We start from the raw sequence: 19,851 nt of genomic DNA, 5'->3' as shown, positions 1-19,851 counted from the left end.
TAGAGATACATCTTTATATACATCTAACGTCTCATCAATGTCAAGTTAGCATAACATATGTTAGAGATACATCTTTATGTACATCTAACGTCACATCAATGTCAAGTTAGCATAACATATGTTAGAGATACATCTTCATATACATCTAACGTCACATCAATGTCAAGTTAGCATAACATATGTTAGAGATACATCTTTATATACATCTAACGTCGCATCAATGTCAAGTTAGCATTACATATGTTAGAGATACATCTTCATATACATCTAACGTCACATCAGTGCCAAGATAGCATTACATTTGTTAGAGATACATCTTTATATACATCTAACGTCGCATCAATGTCAAGTTAGCATTACATATGTTAGAGATACATCTTTATATACATCTTACGTCTCATCAATGGCAATTTAGAATTACATATGTTAGAGATACATCTTCATATACATCTAAAGTCAAATCAATGTCAAGTTAACGTAACATATTTTAGAGATACATCTTCATATACATCTAACGTCCCATCAATGTCAAGTTAGCATTACATATGTTAGAGATACATCGTCATATACATCTAACGTCACATCAATGTCAAGTTAGCGTTATATATGTTAGAGATACATCTCCATATACATCTAACGTCACATCAATGTCAAGTTAGCATTAAATATGTTAGAGATACATCTTTATATACATCTAACGTTGCATCAATGTCAAGTTAGCATTAAATATGTTAGAGATACATCTTCATATACATCTAACGTCACATCAGTGCCAAGATAGCATTACATTTGTTCTATTGTGTTGGTCAAATTATCTGAGTTTTATTTTGTTAATGGCCTGCGAACATTCAGCGTTGTCTGGCGCAAGCCACGCATGTTTGGCGTTGACATGGTACCTCAAGCTTGAACAGCTCCGGTGAAATTGAAACTCCTTGTTACAAATCTTGCAAATAACCTTGTACTTGTTAACTGTACCATCATCATTCTTTTTATATTTGAATCCGTCAATAGGCCCACTTTGCTCACCTTGCTCCATCTCGCCTCTAGCTCCCAACCACTTTCCTGACCTGAATAATTTGTCACACTGCGCATGCGTGAAATACGTTAAAATAAATCGACGTAATTAACAACAAACAACTAATTAACGTCGTTAACGCGCTTTTTTTGACAGCCCTACTTCATATACATCTAACGTCACATCAATGTGGGGCGGCTGTGGCTCAGTGGTAGAGTGGTTGCCTGCCAATCGGAAGGTTTGTGGTTCGATCCCCGCCCCTGCAGTCATTGTCGAAGTGTCCTTGGGCAAGGCACTGAACCCCAAGTTGCCCCTGGTGCTGCGCATCGGGGTGTGAATGTGTGTGAGTGTGTATCTGATGAGCAGGTGGCACCTTGTACGGCAGCCCCGGCCACAGTGTATGAATGTGTGTGAATGGTGAATGTTCCCTGTAGATGTAAAAGCGCTTTGAGCAGTTGTTAAGACTGGAAAAGCGCTATATAAATACAGCACATTTACATTTACAATGTCAAGTTAGCGTTACATATGTTAGAGATACATCTAACGTCACATCAATGTCAAGTTAGTGTTACATATGTTAGAGATACATCTTCATATACATCTAAAGTCAAATCCATGTCAAGTTAGTGTTACATATGTTAGAGATACATCTTCATATACATCTAAAGTCAAATCAATGTCAAGTTAGTGTTACATATGTTTTTACAAACAGAAGCTAAGTTCACATCTGAAAGTGAAAAAGTGTCCTGACTGAGTCTGATGGGGTTCCTGTTCATCTGATTTTAGAGATCAGGGATCAGGTTTCTGATACTGACTGAGCAAGTTTTCAGAGATCAGGTTTCTGATCCTCACTGATTTAGTTTTCAGAGATCAGGTATCTGATCCAGAATGATTCAGTTTTCAGAGATCAGGTTTCTGATCCTCACTGATCTAGTTTTCAGAGATCAGGTTTCTGATCCTCATTGATCTAGTTTTCAGAGATCAGGTTTCTGATCCTCACCGATCTAGTTTTCAGAGATCAGTTATCTGATTCAGAATGATCCAGTTTTCAGAGATCAGGATTCTGATCCTGACTGATCCAGTTTTCAGAGATCAGGTTTCTGATCCTGTTGCTGCTTTAATGTTTTTTGTTAGCAGGTCATACTGCATCGGTAGCCGGCGGACTACGAGGTCCCTGCAGTTCTTGATGTCCGGGAAGTGAAGCGGTTGCAGGTCGGGGAGAAACGGGGCAGCCTCAGCCGGTTGGCATGGTAACGCTCTGTTTGTTCGCTGACCTACAAACTCATCGCTGAGTTGACAAGTTGATTTAAGAAACACAAAGACGGCTGAGGCAAAGACAAAGGCCTCCGCATACTGGAGCACATCATGGAAGCAGAATACTGGACTCCAAAACCCTTTAGCTGCCAGGTCTACAAGGACTCGGCTACTTCCTGTCCAACTTTATCTCCACAGTCTGGCTACACAACAGATGCATTCTGGGATAGGAGAATAAATTGTCTCTCTGTATGTTTCAGCATCTGCAGGATGTCTCTCTGCATGGGGTGTCTCTCTGTATGTTTTAGTCTCTGCAGGATGTCTCTCTGTATGTTTCAGTCTCTGCAGGATGTCTCTCTGCATGTTTTAGTCTCTGCAGGATGTCTCTCTGTATGTTTCAGTCTCTGGAGGACGTCTCTCTGTATGTTTCAGCCTCTGCAGGATGTCTCTCTGCATGTTTTAGTCTTTACAGGATGTCTCTCTGTATGTTTCAGTCTCTGCAGGATGTCTCTCTTTATGTTTCAGCCTCTGCTGCCATCTGCTGGATGTTGTCTGAAACAGAAACATCCCCTTTAAGCAGGAAAGAACTGATTAACACTCAGATCAACATCTTGACAACCCTTTAATTTAACAGTTCAAAAATGACTGAACTAAAAAAATAATTCATGTCATCACCCAAAATATTATTACATTCTATTTTTTATATTCCTGAGTCATTAATATGCGTGAAAGTCAACTGCATGAACTTAAATGCTCTGCTGCTGAGTTTAAAATGTCCAAGCTGAAAGAGACAGAGGAATATTCTATGATCTAGTTTAATAATGAAGCGATGGAGCAGTGTGACATCACTTCCTGTTGTTGAGTCAGATATAGCTCAGTGTGTAATCTGCTCCGCCTGATTAACAGCAGCTCAGACATGTTACATCTGAAACTGAAGGGCTTCTACGCACTGAAGATATGATAGAAACACATAAAATATGAATTAATATTCTGCTGCTGAGCCTAAACACCCACACTAACCACACACTGAAAACGCTTTATTACATTTAATTAAAGCTACATAAACTATCCAATCAGCTGGCTCAGTGTCGTCTCGTTAAGCCCCGCCCCCTAAAACACACACACACACACACACACACACACACACAAAAACACCCCTCCCCCTGCTGTGAGTCTGTAATCCTCTCTCTCTCTCTCTCTCTCTCTCTCTCTCTCTCTCTCTCTCTCTGCGGTCATCATGGCGGAAATAAAAACGGGAATTTTCGCTAAAAACGTCCAGAAAAGACTGAACCGCGCGCAGGAGAAGGTGAGATAAGTGACGGGGAAGATGGGGGGCATGGGGGGAGGATGTCGGAAGGATGGAGGCGTAGGTGCAGCGGACAGAAGGAGCAGAAGGAGGTGTAATTTCTGTGTTTGTGTGTGCGTGTCTGTGTGTGTGCGTGTGTGCGTGTGTGTGCGTGTGTTTGTCTGTGTGTGTGTGTGTGTGTCTCGGGCTGCGGCCTCTGCAGCTTCTCCTCCTCACACCATTCTGTCTGTTTTCCGATTGTATTGCTCATTATTATTATTATTATTATTATTATTATTATTATTATTATTATTATTATTAATGTTTTTATTATTGTTATTGTTGTATTTTTGTTAATTTGTATGATCAGTGAGACAGCTGATCTGCATTGAGAGGCTGACGTCATTATGGTTGGTTACTCATAGAAACGTTAAAATCATCAGAGACGGATCTGATTGGCTGATTAACAAATGAAAAGCACCTCACAATGACGTCACGTGTATTTAATAAATAAACCAAAGGGAGAGGAGATGATTGGGGGGGGTGTTGTCACTCTGACAACATGCAGAGTTTAGCTGTTTGTCTTTATCATGTCTGCCTTGGACAGAGACAGAGAGGACTGTCCCACCCCAGCTGAATAAACCCATAATGTTAATGCTAACCCAGCTAAATGAAATATAATGCAACACATAATGTTGTGATTCTCAGGTGCTGCAGAAACTGGGAAAAGCAGACGAGACCAAAGATGAACAGTTTGAACAAGTGGTCGTCAACTTCAGGAGGCAGGAGGTAAGAGAAGGAACATCAGGCTTCACCCTGGAAATATACCACGAACCTTTCAGCTATTTAGTGAATCAGTTTGAGAAATACCAGACACAACAAACACTCACTTCTGAGGAACGTCTACAGTCATTAAATATACAGTCTGTAAATCTATAGTCTTTAGATCTACAGTCATTAAATATACAGTCTGTAAATCTATAGTCTTTAGATCTACAGTCATTAGATCTACAGTCATTAGATCTACAGTCTTTAGATCTACAGTCTTTAGATCTACAGTCTTTCGAATTACAGTCATTAGATCTACAGTCTTTAGATCTACAGTCTTTAGATCTACAGTCATTAGATCTACAGTCATTAGATCTACAGTCTTTAGATCTACAGTCTTTCGAATTACAGTCATTAGATCTACAGTCTTTAGATCTACAGTCATTAGATCTACAGTCTTTAGATCTACAGTCTTTAGATCTACAGTCATTAGATCTACAGTCACTAGATCTACAGTCTTTAGATCTACAGTCTTTGGATCTAGTCTATAGATCTACAGTCTTTAGATCTACAACACCCTTTTTCCGTGTTGTTATAAGAGTGTAACATAATGTAATTTACAAAATGTGAAGCGCTGTGAATAATATGCACTGTACACACAGATTGATTCTGATTGGCAGTGAGTGTCTCTGTCTGAAAGTGATCCAATGAAATTGTAACTATGTATTTATAGCCACATCCATAGTTATTGTTGTTGGTGTGGACCAACCTAAACAGAAGAAAAGCCAGAAAGATAAACTGTTTCAGAGGCCGCAGAGATCGGTTTCTTTAAGGATCAGCGGTGGCTTTGTTAAATCCAGACTAACAAAGCACAGCACTAAGATAAAGGATCCATTTCTATTATTTGTATTATTATTTAGACTGTTCATCCTGATTCACTGACTGAATGTGTCTGTTTGTGTCTGTTGTGTCAGTCTGAAGGCGCTCGGCTGCAGAGGGAGATGAAAGCCTACATGGCTGCCATCAAAGGTGACAAACTTCACTTATATTATAATTATGACATACAGTATATCATAACTACCTATGTCAGCAGTCAGCAATATTGCTGTTACATTTTTAGCCTAAAAAAGGTAATCTGGAGCAAAAACATATTTGAGCAGTATAATCTGACCCAAACGGAAAGATGTTAGCGGTGATGGAGAATGAGGTGGAGGTGTGTTAACATCCGTGTGTTTCTGGTGATGTGGTCGTTATGGCAACTACAATCGCGACAGAGTGATCGTTGTGTATTCACACATCGACCGCCTCGCTCTACATTAGCTCGCTTATTACATGGCTTCTTACCAAAGAAATGAGTTATTCAACACAAAATATTGATTTGAAAAGGGTGTTATTGATTTTATAACAAAACTATTGCTTCTGCTAAAGAAAATAATCAGTTTGATCTCTACGGGAGGGATCCTGCGTCCATGGCAATGTAAACTCTGTCGCTGTGCAACAATTTGTCTGTCAGTCATCACCACAGTATCTCGTCCTCCTCGTTGGACACCAGACTGGTGTGTGAACCTTTTCCAGCTACAATCTACTAAGATACTGAAATACACGAACTACCCGAGCTACCCGAACTACCCGAGCTACAAGCTACAAACTGTAAGCTACAAGCTACCGAGATACCTGAACTACCCGAGCTACAAGCTACAAGCTATACGCTACAAGCTACAAGCTACCGAGATACCGAGATACCTGAACTACCCGAGCTACCCGAGCTACAAGTTCTAAGCTACAAGCTACCAAGATACCGAGGTACCTGAGCTACCTGAACTACCCGAGCTACACGCTACAAGCTGTAAGCTACAAGCTACAAGCTACAAGCTACCGAGATACCTAAACCACCTGAGCTACAAGCTACAAGCTACAAGCTACCGAATACCTGAACTACCCGAGCTACAAGCTACAAGCTATAAGCTACAAGCTACAAGCTACCGAGATACTAAGATACCGAGATACCTGAACTACCCGAGCTACCCGAGCTACCCGAGTTACCCGAGCTACAAGTTCTAAGCTACAAGCTACCAAGATACCGAGATACCTGAGCTACCTGAACTACCCGAGCTACACGCTACAAGCTGTAAGCTTCAAGCTACAAGCTACCGAAATATCGAGATACCAAGATACCTGAACTTCCTGAGCTACCCGAACTACCCGAGCTACAAGCTGTAAGCTACAAACCACCCGAGCTACCCGAACCACCCGAGATCCCAGATACTGAGATACCCAAACTACTCAAATTACCCAAGCTACCGGAACTACCCAAGCGAATACATTTCTGGTCAAAGACACCGGTTGGGCATGATTTGTTATTCCCTATTATGCACTGTTGTACTATAACCTAACCTTCCCATTAAACATCTCCGTTGACGGTGAAGTGAGACATGAACAGAATGGGACTTCTTTGGGAATATTCATGTTGACGTTTATGTCCTCATTTATCTCGTTTCCTTTTTGTACAGCCGCTGCATGTTGGCACACCTGTAAGTTAACGTTTAATATGTTGCATTGTAGCTAAGCCAGCTAATTAGCGTTGTTGTCCTAAAGGCAGATCATATGCCGTATGTAAAGATATAGCAAATGCCGCTCACCAGACCGGCTGCTGTTGCCTGTATTGAGGACACTTTTTGCCACAACTGATAAATTAGCTGGACTTTATTCAGTGGATTGATAACTGTCCGCCAGAGTGATCCACACTTTGCCATGGCAACGCTCTGCTATGTTTGGCAACATATGCAATGTATGTTATTCTTAACAACGGTCAGTTGTAAAGAATTCGCAGACCGCGCAGTGCCAATTCAACCAAGCCGTGTAATCAAACAAAGGTAACAACGTATTTAAGGCTAAATGAGCACTCACTAATTTGGCAACGTTTGTTTCCATTTTTACGGGAACAAGATGCAGATACTTTCTGAACTATTAACTCAATCGGGTGTTTAAGTCTAAGATTAGATGCTTTGATATACACCAGGTCTTAAATTGCTCTTTTTCTTGGTAGATACAAATTTTAGTGGACAGAAATGCTATAAAGGGCAAATGGAGAATGTTTAGGCCTTCAACAATAATTACTTCAATTGAAAACGTTAAAAAATAAGCCTTGTTCATTTCCATATAACTTTTTGTTAAAGCCTCGGGGAGCTACTGAAGAGGGGGAGTAAATTACAGTGTTCTTCTATACAGGGATGCAGCAGGCCTCCATCAACCTGACTCAGTCTCTGCACGAAGTCTACGAACCTGACTGGCACGGGAAAGATGATGTCATGGTCATTGGGAAGGTCAGTCATCAAATCAGACCCAAACACGACACACACAGGTGTCCAGAGGGCTTACGGGGTCTGTTCAGTCTAAAGCCAGGTCCCTTTATTGATCCATGGATCAATGATAACAGTGTTAGGGCCACAGCCTGGTTTATTCCTCTAAACATTTTCAGTGAAGCATCATGGAGCAACAACCCGATGACCCAATGATCGGCGCTGCTTCCTCACTCTGGCCCCGAGAGCAGGAACACCAGAGACCTCTGCTGGCCGAGCTGCTTCCTGTTTAGTGCTCCCCTAACCTGAATGGAGATTCAGTGATTTTATCATGCGGTTCTCCTAGACTTTTCAAATGTTATCGGAATGAGTGGATCAAATTCTGACAGTAAAATTAGTCATTTTGTGGGAGTTGTGGCGCAATAAGAAAAGTCTAAACTGATTTACAGACGTCTCTTTCTCTTTGGGGACAAGTCTTTTTGTTCCAGAGGGCATCACGTGACGTATGGTCGCACTACCGGGGACCTGGCGAGATGCCATGGTATTTTCTGCTGCAGAGCTTACCTGGTCCGGACCAGTTTATGTTCTGAGTGTCGGCTTGAAATGGACTTAAAAGTTTTTTTCACTTTTCAACTCCTGTTGAAGTTGCATCGCTCTACAGTTAATATTTGATCTCTGAGAGCCAGTTGAGCTGTAACGCTGCCGGACGCAGCCGTGCAGTTCCAGTAGCCCTCGCTGTGGCAAGCATTTTGGTTTATTGGATTTGTCAGGTTGTTTTTGCTTCTTTGAAATCCTTTAAGCTACATCAATTGTTTACTAACAAGTATGATCTTTGCTTGCATATGTAATGTAGTCCTAGACATGCGGATCCCTGGATACCTAGGTGGTACACAGAATTTTTCAATGTGTTTCACTGACAAGATGAGTTGTTGTGTCTTTCCTAAAGGACTGTGATGCAATGTGGGAGGACTTCCATAACAAACTGGTGGACTCAACGCTGCTAAACCTGGACGAGTACCTGCTCCAGTTTCCAGACCTCAAAGTAACAGTTTTTCTTCTCATAAAAGGATCTTTACAGGGTTGATTCATCATCTTCAAACTGCAACTTTGTGACATTTCAGACTCGTGTGGCCAAAAGAAGTCGGAAACTCATTGACTACGACAGCGCTCGCCATCACATGGAAACTCTGCAGGTGGCAGGGATGAAGAATGACCGAAAGGTGATGAAGGTGAGTACGGTAAAGGGCCAGATGTTATCGCCACCTGGTCAGCTGCTTTACATCTGGTTAAACAGACCTGTTTCTGTTTGAAGGCAGAAGAAGAGTTGAAAAAGGCTCAAAAAGTGTTTGATGAATTGAACGTTGGCCTGCAAGATGAACTGCCGACTCTGTGGGACAGGTGAGTCAGATCTTATACACACCTGTCTGACAACACCATGTTACGCTCTGTCATGCTACTGCTAGCCAGAAGGGATTGCTAGTTTATACAGAAATCCGGCTGCATCAAAGTGGTGAAAGTGGTTCTGCACCATCACCATGGCGTGCGATGAGTAGGCGAACACTGCATATTAAACTGCGTCTAAGCCGCACATTCGCCTAATGCTCCTCTGAATTCATGAGGCGGAAGCTGCAACATGCAATTTCAAGTTGATGAATGAAGTTGGTGAACCTGCTTATTGCAATTTAGTCATGTCTTCTCTGGTATTGGTATGTCGCCGTCAACTAATGTATGTATTAAAAAGGACGTTAATCAAAATAAAGCTATGATGTTATATGTATGTGTATCTGTAAAGAAACCTTCAAGAGGCAGATGAGTTTATTCAACAGTTTTTCAATTATCTGGAGAACAAGTCACCAATCACCAACCATAACTCTCTTTGTTTCTGCTCTGCAGCCGGGTCGGCTTCTACATCAGCACCTATAAGAGCATAACCAAACTGGAGGCCAAGTTTCACCGCGAGATCTCTCTGGTGAGGGAGGGCTTTCATTAAACCTATATTGGCAGGAAATGCATCAATTATAGTTGCCTCAGAACAAAGTAGAATATGATAATGTAATCAAATCTGGCCATGTGTACATCATCTAACAACTCAATAGAGAATATACATTGCCTAGGAGAAGCAACTGGAGTATCAGCAATGACACTTACATAAATGATAAAAGAACTTTTCCTGCTGAATAATTTTTACAGGGCTCATTTTACATTTGATTGATTCCCTACTTTGTTTTTTAAAAAAATGACCAAACAGATAAACCAATGAAAAGGTTTGATAGTGTTCAGTCTGAGCCATCAAAGACATCAGTTGACCAATGGGGGTAGGGCACTTTGGGACGTTGTGTTTTAGAAGAAATTCTTTTTATTAGGAATAATCCCTTGAAATGTGACATCTCGTTTTCGAGGGGGTCCTATAGGCAAAGCAAATATACAATACATTCACATATAGACAAGACAATTAACTAAACAGCTTGAGGAGAATAATAATAAAAATTAAAAAAAAAATTAAAACATACACCCCAAACATACGCACATACTGACAGACAAAAACAAAAGCTCTCCATTACACCAAAATCACCCATATCCTTCCCATTCCAACCAATAAATATTAAACAAAAAACAGTTATAGTTAATAACAGTTTGAGAAAATAAATAAATAAAATATACATAATATGTACAAATATACACGCATAAATATACATGTGCACATACGTTTACACAATTACTTACATAAAATATATTCATATACACACACACACAAATACATACATACTGTACTTGTACATGCATATAAACAAAACAAAAACATTCAAAAAAATAAAAAATAAAAAATAAAAAATAAAAAATAAAAAATAAAAATAAAAATAAAAATAAAAATAAAAATAAAAATAAAAAATAAAAATAAAAATCAAGTATAAGTATCAATTATGAATATCAAGTATGAGAAAAACAATTGCAGCTTGTATGCAAATAATTATAAAGAGACATCTTAAACTGGTGAAAGGAAGAAAGAGCTCTTAAAGACCTCGGTAAACCATTCCAATCGGAAGGGGCTTTGAATTTAAAAGCTCTCCTCCCAATTTCTTTAGATATATGTGGTACTGAAAAGAAAAGATGATCAGTGTCTCTGAGGCTATAGGATGATTGATATACAATCAAATGTTTTTTCAGATAGAATGGATAATCTGAATCCACTTTCCGTGGATGCTGTAAAGTGGAGAACTTGACTGATTAGCCACTTGTGTTTCCCTGTATATCTTCCTTGTAACGCTTTAGGTCTGCAGACAGCTCTATGAAGTGATGACCAAACTGGCTGAGCAGCACTCGGACAAAATGTTCACCATCCAAGGAGCTCCGAGGTCTGTGCACGTTCTTACTCTGGGAATCCAAGCATGAGCATTTGAAACGGTAGATTTCCGTAACAGGAAAATTTAATCCCGAGGTTCAGCCGATTATCTATGCTGACAGTAACTAGTCTGCCTATTGAAAAACTAAACTCGGGTTTAACAACATCCCTGCACCTTATTCTTTGGTAAAGTGTCTATGTGTTGAGTTACAACATGTTAAAATGCGTCGTAACTCACGTTACTGAGACTGTAACAAGTGTAATATTTCTGAAATTGAATTAGTAATGCGAGTTAGGATTCATCGCACATGGGCCATGATGGAGATACTTGAAGAGGCGTGATTGGGATTAATGGCCTCTCTGATCTGAACCAGAGTGGTTGTCTGTTGTTGAACTTCTGTGCTAGTCATGGATTTTTCATAACAAACACCATGTTCAAACATAGGGATGCTCAAAAGTGTCCGACAGACTTTAAGAGGTGGTCATTCCAAATTCAACTGACACATTCTCTGTGGTGGAGGCAGAGTTTGAGGATGATGGGGGGATTGTCGTCAATTTCCCTGGTGGAGGTCGCTCAGGTTGTCAAACAACTCCACAGCGGCAAAGCCCCAGGTATTGATGAGATCTGTCCAGAAATGCTGAAAGCTCTGGGTGTGGAGGGGCTGTCTTGGTTGACACGCCTTTTCAACATTGCGTGGAAGTCTGGAATAGTGCCTAAGGAGTGGCAGACCGAATCCCCTCTTCAAAAAGGGGGACCAGAGGGTGTGTGCCAATTACACGGGTTTCACACTTCTTCTTTTAAGAGGAGCAATGCGGGATCCGTCCTGGTCGTGGAACAATGGATCAGATCTTCACCCTCCCAAGGATCTTGGAGGGAGCCTGGGAGCATTTGTCCAACCAGTCTACATGTGTTTTGTTGATCTGGAGAAGGCGTATGACCGTGTCCCCCGGGAGATACTAGAGGAGGTGCTGCAGGAATATGGGGTGAGGGGGTCCCTTCTCAGGGCCAACCAATCTCTGTATAACCAAAGCGAGAGCTGTGTTTGGGTTCTCGGCAGTGAGTTGGACTCATTCCAGGTAAGGGTTGGCCTCCCCCAGGGCTGTGCTTTGTCACCAATCCTGTTTATAATATTTATGGACAGGATATCAAAGTGTAGTTAGGGTGGGGAGGGGTTGCAGTTCGGTGGGCTCAGGATCTCATCGCTGCTTTTTGCAGATGATATGGTCCTGATGGCGTCATCATACTGTGACCTTCAGCACTCACTGGATCGGTTCACAGCCGAGTGTGAAGCGGCTGGGATGAGGATCAGCACCTCTAAATCTGAGACCATGGTTCTCAGCAGGAAACTGATGGAGTGCTTTCTTCAGGTAGGTAGTGAGTCCTTACCCCAAGTAAAGGAGTTTAAATACCTTGGGGTTTTGTTCGCGAGTGAGAGGACCATGGAGCAGGAGATTGGTCAGAGAGGAGCAGCGGAGCTGAGCCAGATGGCAAAGTTCTTGATCTACTGGTCAATGTTTGTTCCTACCCTCACCTATGGTCATGAAGGTTGGGACCGAAAGAACAAGATCCAGGGTACAAGCAGCCAAAATTTGTTTACTCAGGAAGGTGGCTGGCGTTTCCTTTAGAGATAGGGTGAGAAGCTCAGTCATCCGAGAGGAGCTCGGAGTAGAGCCGTTGCTCTTTCGCTTCGAAAGGAGCCAGTTGAGGTGGTTCGGGCATCTGGTAGGGATGCCTCCTGGGCGCCTCCCTGGGGAGGTGTTCCAGGCACGTCCAGCTGGGAGGAGGGCCAGTGGAAGACCTGGGACTAGGTGGAGGGATGTCCAGCTGGGAGGAGGCCCCGGGGAAGACCCAGGACTAGGTGGAGAGATTTTATCTCTAACCTGGCCTGGGAACGCCTTGGGATCTCCGAGTTGGAGCTGGTTGATCTGGCTCGGGAAAAGGAAGTTTGGGGTTCCCTGCTGGAGCTGCTCCCCCGAGACCCAAAACTGGATAAGTGGATGAAGATGGATGGATGGATGGATGGATGGTTAGGGTTAGACTTAGACATTAGTAAAGTTTACTTAAGTGGATTTACTTGTCCCTCAGTGATTCCGGCCCGCTGCGACTCGCCCGAACCCCCTCACCTCCAGATTCTGAGAGTCCACCTGACAGTCCCGACGCCAGCTCCAACCACATGCTCCGCCCTGTCTCACCTGGACCGCCACGCCCCAAATCCCCGATACAGGTAGATCTGATCCTAAAGTATTCTATATTAATAGGTAGATCTGGTCCTACAGTATTCTATATTCACAGGTTGATTTGATCTTAAAGTATCCATATTAACAAGTAGATCTGATCCTACAGTATTCTATTTTAACTGGTAGATCACATTCTAGCAAGTTCAAGATCTCTTTCACACATAAGTGTTAGATTTTGATGGTCTATTAACGTATAAGAAAATGTTGATTTGCATAATCAGTAAATGATAGAAAGAGTATAGTATTTCCTTTCTCTACTTGAATCAGATGTGTCTGTTGGAACTTCACAGTAACTTTGTGTGACTGCTTTTCTTTGCTGCACTTTTTCTGTTACCTGGTGAGTGATCATGTGACATTTGTCTGTTTCTGTCTGTGCTGAGTAAGTATATGACAGCAGAGTTGTTATTTACAGTAGAGCTGATAAATGGAAGTATAACGGTTAAAGGTGCTGTATATAAAGATTGCCTCCACATGTCTCTCAGCAGAGCTTGATTGACATTCAGAGTCTGTAACGGTTGCACACGTCTTTGGTCTCTGGTTGCTGAGCTGTGATGGCTAGCAGACAAGTTAATAACAGCATAGTGCTCCTACGGTCTAGCTAAACTGCCTCTCTCTCATACAGCTAGAAGTCGGTGTGCATACGAATAGAGGTCGGCTCTCATACAGATAGAGGTCAGCGCTCATACGGGTAGAACTCGGCGCTCATACGAATAGAGGTCGGCTCTCATACAGCAAGAGGTCAGCGCTCATACAAATAGAGGTCGGCTCTCATCCGGATAGCGGTTGGCGCTCATACAGATAGCGGTCGGCTCTCATCCGGATAGCGGTTGGCGCTTATCTGAACAGCGGTCGGCTCTCATACGAATAGAAGTCAGCGCTCATACGGATAGAAATCGGCGCTTATACAAATAGAGGCCGGCTCTCATACAGATAGAAGTCTGCGCTCATACGAATAGAGTCGGCTCTCATATGGATAGAGGTCGGCTCTCATACGGATAGAGGTCGGCTCTCATACGGATAGAGGTCGGCTCTCATACGGATAGCAGTTGGCTCTCATACGAATAGAGTTCGGCTCTCTTACGGATAGAGGTTGGTGTAGCAGGAGTTGCAGGATCCGTATGCAACTCCAGAGCAATAACAAAAGTGTGGGACGTGAACACGATGGGAATGGGAACGAGTTTCAAAGGGAAGGACTCACATGCACTGCCTCGCAGCAGGAACCAGCTACAAACACCTGAGATACATCCCAGTCAGAGGAAGTGGGACTTCCTTCTATTCAATTCAATTTTATTTATAGTATCAATTCATAACAAGAGTTATCTCAAGACACTTTACAGATAGAGTAGGTCCAGACCACACTCCAGAATTTACAAGGACCCAACAGTTCTGGTAGTTTCCTCCAGAGCAAGCAACAGTGCGACTTCTGTACTCCACTCTGTCTTTACACAGGAAGATGATTACAGCACCTTTAAAGTCTCCATACCCATAGTGTCACCCTTCAATAGAGTTCACATGTTTGTCATGTTTGTCAAAGGTATTTGGACAAATATGTGTGTACGTGTTGTATGTGTGCTTATGTGTCCGTGTAAGTCATGCCATCACCCCATTTAAAGGCAAATGATGTTGCATTCCTCTGGAAAACTAATTCCATGGCATTCCAATTAAAGTCGGCTTCCTAACTCATTTTTAAAAAGACCGAGAGCAATTTGTGCCGTCAAAGAGAGCAACCGGCAGTGCTGTGAATGAGAGAAATAAAAAGGTTTTCATGATCCGATTGTTTTATGATTGTTTTATATTACGTTTGTTGGTGGACTCCACTTTCCAATCACTGACATAATTTCTCCCATAGTGCTTGGTAGCGACCCTGGTTGTGTGCAATTAACATTGAAATCAATCCAACTTTTGACCTGCGTTGTGAAACCGCCTTGGTCAACGCGGGTTAACCTTTTCAAACACAAAGTCCACCCCGATTGAGCCCTTGCTTTGAAAGGGGAACGATTGCAATGTCGTTCCATATTCTGACTGACTACCATAATTTACATTATCTCACATACATCCTTTTATGTTTCTGGTGTCACTTATGTCACTGCTCAAAAATAACCTGCAGTCATTGCAAACTGCTGATCAAATCTATGATTAAAGACTGCAACATAGACAACATCAATATGAATACAGACCCTCACTATCCCATCCCCCCCGCCGCAGTTCTCTTTTCTGTATCCATGTAGAATAGTAATGAGTGCCTCAGCCAATCCCGGGGACAGAAAGAGAACTATGTGTGTGTGACTTGAGAGTGCTTCTACTGTAAATAATAATAGTAAATACAAATAATAACAGATTGTGTCACCATTTACGTATATTGCTCCATCCATTCTCTTTGATTAGTAAAATACTGCTGAATTGATTAATAACGGCTTATTTTGTTTTTCACCAGCTTAAAAAGGGGCCACCGGTGCCCCCCCCACCGAAGGCCACACCTACCAAGGAGGTGGCAGAGGAGCAGATCATCGACCTATTTGGAGGAGAATTTCTACCAGCACCTTCACCATCGCAGGTCTGTGACGTTCATTAGCAACTCCTAAAATAGACAGAGTACTAATATGTAGTATGTAATACAGTAACTAATGTGCCCTGTGTGTTGTATGCTGACCTGTTTTGTTTTTTTGTCCAAAGCCCAATGAACGGCCGGGACAGTCTCTTCTCGACATGGACTTTGATGCTTTTGAGCCAGATGAAAGTGTTTCGCCGATACCACAGGTGCAACTTGCAACAGTTTCTAACAGAACACCTGAGTGTGTTTGATTAGACAAAGCAAAACACTATGTTGAGAAGAGCAGTCTGAAAACCTTGTTTTCCTGGCCTGGGGACTGTCGACAGACTAAAGTAGACCAAACAAAAACAGATCACCTGCTCTCAGCATATTTTATTTATCGCAGTCTCAGGTAGATCAGGTGACTGTTCCCCTGGTGATTACAACACACACACACACACACACACACACACAGGGAGTGAGACTTCAGAATGCTATTACTCTACTTTATCTTTCAGAGCAAATAATAATGAATGTCAAACACAGAGCCTTGAACACCAAAACAAGTAAAACAGTTATTATCATTTTATAAATATCTGTGGACAACATGAGTGAATGAAGATGTCTGGTAAGTCTTTCCCAGATAATGCCATCAGGAGTTTTTTATAGAAATATCTCTTATCTGTAAAAACAATGCATGTGTTCTGCCCCTTTTAGACAGCTGTGCCTTGGGATATGTGGTCGGTGAGTTAAGTCTCCTGTTGTAATTAAAACAGTTGAACAATCAAAAACATGAACTTCCTATTCTATTTTAATGATCGAAAAATTGAAGTTGATCAAGTAACTTTACAAATAAAACTACGTAAAATACATAGATTACTTAGCACACAACAGATTACAAGTAAATCAATGAAAACCATACACAGATTGTCATAGTTGTCTTGGCAGATATGAACCATCTTCTGTCTCTTTGTTTTTTTTTAGGCAAACTCCCAAACAGCTGAGCCTGTAAGTACACACAGTTACAGTGTTTGTTATTATCGCTAACACCTGATAAATCACAGATAAAGACTCAAAATGAGGATGTTCACTGTGTAGAATATCAGCGTATTCTGAAATGTTTGGCTGCTACTGTTTGCACAAAGAGAACACTGACCGTATTTTCTAGTGTTGGCATATAATTATGTCTATTTGAACTGTTTCAAAATCTTAATGACTTTGATGATGACTTTGATTTGTCGGTTAAACTCAACTGTAACCTCTGAAAGGACAGTCACTTTACGGTGCTCTGTCCCCAGCTCACAGCGCCCTTTTCTCGGCTAAACTTAACTGTCATGTGACTGACCGGTACTCAACTGATTTTGTAGGATATCATACAAACACAAACCTGTTTATGGGGATGTGTTGAGATGATACATAAGCTCTGATCAGTCTGACTTTGTGCAACCAGTCTCTGCATTCTTAGATCATGTGTCTGCTGTCTTTGTCTTAAAAACTCCCACTCTGTATTTTCATGCACTGACTCTCCAGTTGGACTCAGCATTTTGGGTTTAAAGCAGGGGGGTCAAACTTTAACACTACATTCCCTGCCTTTCCCATTAGGCTGCAGACACTGGCTTCGTCGCAGACTGGTCTGCTGACTTTGGTTCATTGGCAGCAAATGGAGATGCTGCAGTAGTAGCCAAGGCCCCTGCTGTAGGGCTGGAGGGGGCTGAGGGCGGTGCTCAGGATTGGGCACAGGATGGAGTGCAGGATGGGGAGCAGGCAGATGGCTGGCAGCCAGCTGCTGATACAGCAACACCTCTTCAGGACAGGGAGGCAGCCACAACATCTGAAGATGAGGTTAGAGGCTGGTACTCTGAAACTAACTCCAACGTTCATCCCTCTGCATTCAGAGGCAATGAAGATGAGACAGGTCAGGTAGATTCAGAGGGAGATGCAGTATGGCAGGATGACCGCAGGAAGTCCACCCCAGGACTTATATTTACCAACGAGTATGGTGAATTGATTGAGCACAGTACAGAGGACAGAGCAGACAACTGGTCCAGGTCTCCAGACGGGTCGGGATCCGAGTATGAGACCGCTGAGGAGTGGGCTGATGGGGGTCAGGTGGGAGGCTGGGCGAGTGCCGATGATGAGCTTTCATATGACAACCATTCCCCAGGGAACATCTCAGATGGGTTAGGATTTTACGATTTTGGAGCAGCAGATCAGTCTCAAAGTGTAGAAGAGGTTTCATCAGTGGGCAAAGAATCAGACAGAAACTTTCCAGCTGAAGAAGAACTGCCAGATAAACCAACTGATCTTACATCACTATACACAGATCGTTCTGAAACTCGGAGGGAAGGTGCGTTTGATATAGATCCTTATGCAGATAAACAGGAAGGTGCGTTTGATTCAGATCCCTTAATTGAAACACATGTAGGAGGTGTGTTTGATAAAGATCCTTTTGCCAAAACACAGGTAGGAGGTGCGTTTGATAAAGATCCTTTTGCCGAAACAAATGTAGGAGGTGCGTTTGATAAAGATCCTTTTGTTGATACACAGGTAGGAGGCGTGTTTAATTTCAATCCTTTTGCCGAAACACAGTTTGGAGACAAGGCGGGGGGGTTTGAGTTTGATCCCTTTGCGGAGACTTCAGGAGAAGGTGCAGTTGGGAGTGAATGGGATTCAGACCCTTTTCCCAACAGTTTCCCAGCAGCCTCAGGGACTGAGCGCCGAGCCTCCAACACAACGTCTTGTCAGGAAGTTAGTCACAGCAGTGACTTCGACTCTCCTTTCCCCCAACAAAACTCTGCATCTGCAGCTCTTTCTGGAACAGCAGAAGGAGTTAAAGATTTAAACGTTACCAGAATTCCCAAAGAACCAGAAAATTCAGACATGTCCGAAGACGAGGCTGCGAACCGGAGATTTGGAAAGTTGTACCCAGAGCTAGATACAGAAAAGGAAGAGGTACTTGACTTCATCCTGTCTTCAGTGTGGTAGATTAGCAGAGAGTAGATTAGAAATACTTTAAAACCCTGTCTTCTACCCTCCCACAGATTGAGAAGTGAAAGTAGTTGTACGGAAACCTGGATCCCAGCCTGAGCTCCTCCCACCCCTCCTCTTGCTTGCTTTTTCTACTTGTTCTTTCCATGCAGTCATTTCCTCATTGAATACATCTTTTAAGTCATGTTAGACTGGTATTACTTAAATCTTTCAAATACTAATTTGTGTTTTTGCAATTCAATTTAGGCGGCCAATGCATTTAATGGATTTTCTCAGGTAATTTTGCAAACTACACTTAAATCTGCACCCACTATCCAGACCGAAACATTAACAGTTTGCAGATGAATTAAGCTACAACATTCATCACACATTTTAGTTAGCAAGTAAGACATATTTCTGGGGATGCACAGATACCGACACTAGTATCAGGTATCGGGTTTGATACTGTGCTCATATGCTTGTAGTTATAAAATTACTCGGGCACTGCTATACCCAATACCACTTCATGCATCACTACTTGTGGCCCTAGCAGGTAACATTAACTCAGTGTTGGCTTATAATTTGCTCTAATGTGGTCCATCCATCTATCTTCGTCCGCTATCCGGTGTCAGGTTGCACAGGGAGCAGCTCCAATAATGTATCCCAAACTTTCCTTTCACAAGCCACATTAACCAGCTCCAACCGGGGGATCCTGAGGTTTTCCCTGGCCAGGTTGGAGATATAATCCTCCGAACTGGTCCTTGGTCTTCCCCAAGGCCTCTTCTCAGCTCAACGTCCCTCTACCTTGTCCTGGGTCTTCCCCAAGGCCACCTCCCAGCTGGACGTGCCTGGACCACCACCACAGGGCTTTGCCTTCTTGCTCAGCTTGCTTATTGTGACATTGGTGTGATAAATTGAACGTAATACCCCCCCCGCTGAGCCGATTCTCTAACCAGTCTCCTGCTCCATGGTCCCCTCACTCGCAAACAACAGGTATTTAACCTCCTTCACTTGGAGTAAGGACTCATTCTCCTGCTGAGAACCATGGCCTCAGATTTAGAGGTGCTGGTCCTTATCCCCCTCTCCGGGGAACCATCACCTTATCGTGGTGGAGAGGTTTGTGTGTCCCTATGAACCTGAGGGCTGTGTTGTCTG

At 42.5% G+C, this 19,851-nt stretch overlaps 1 protein-coding gene across 2 annotated transcripts in view; it reads left to right on the top strand.

Annotated features, from left to right (window-relative positions):
- Positions 1–3,405: 3,405 nt before the first annotated feature.
- amph (amphiphysin) overlaps positions 3,406–19,851 on the top strand; it is a 24,986-nt gene continuing 8,540 nt past the window's right edge. The window contains exons 1-17 of one of the 2 annotated variants that reach the window (XM_034888159.1): positions 3,406–3,575; positions 4,263–4,343; positions 5,297–5,351; positions 7,551–7,645; positions 8,568–8,663; positions 8,743–8,850; positions 8,934–9,019; positions 9,515–9,590; positions 10,892–10,974; positions 13,048–13,186; positions 15,634–15,753; positions 15,873–15,956; positions 16,447–16,473; positions 16,714–16,737; positions 17,332–18,130; positions 18,299–18,681; positions 18,964–18,993. In XM_034888159.1, the coding sequence (XP_034744050.1) occupies positions 3,507–3,575; positions 4,263–4,343; positions 5,297–5,351; positions 7,551–7,645; positions 8,568–8,663; positions 8,743–8,850; positions 8,934–9,019; positions 9,515–9,590; positions 10,892–10,974; positions 13,048–13,186; positions 15,634–15,753; positions 15,873–15,956; positions 16,447–16,473; positions 16,714–16,737; positions 17,332–18,130; positions 18,299–18,681; positions 18,964–18,993 (2,355 nt within the window). In that variant the 5' untranslated portion in view covers positions 3,406–3,506. The remainder of the gene's footprint in view (positions 3,576–4,262; positions 4,344–5,296; positions 5,352–7,550; positions 7,646–8,567; positions 8,664–8,742; positions 8,851–8,933; positions 9,020–9,514; positions 9,591–10,891; positions 10,975–13,047; positions 13,187–15,633; positions 15,754–15,872; positions 15,957–16,446; positions 16,474–16,713; positions 16,738–17,331; positions 18,131–18,298; positions 18,682–18,963; positions 18,994–19,851) is intronic. The other variant, XM_034888160.1, reaches the window with a different exon arrangement.

The sequence above is a fragment of the Etheostoma cragini genome, chromosome 12 (genome assembly GCF_013103735.1).
Source record: "Etheostoma cragini isolate CJK2018 chromosome 12, CSU_Ecrag_1.0, whole genome shotgun sequence".
Classification (NCBI taxonomy): Eukaryota; Metazoa; Chordata; class Actinopteri; order Perciformes; family Percidae; genus Etheostoma; species Etheostoma cragini.
This window is presented reverse-complemented; position numbering and strand designations above follow the sequence as displayed.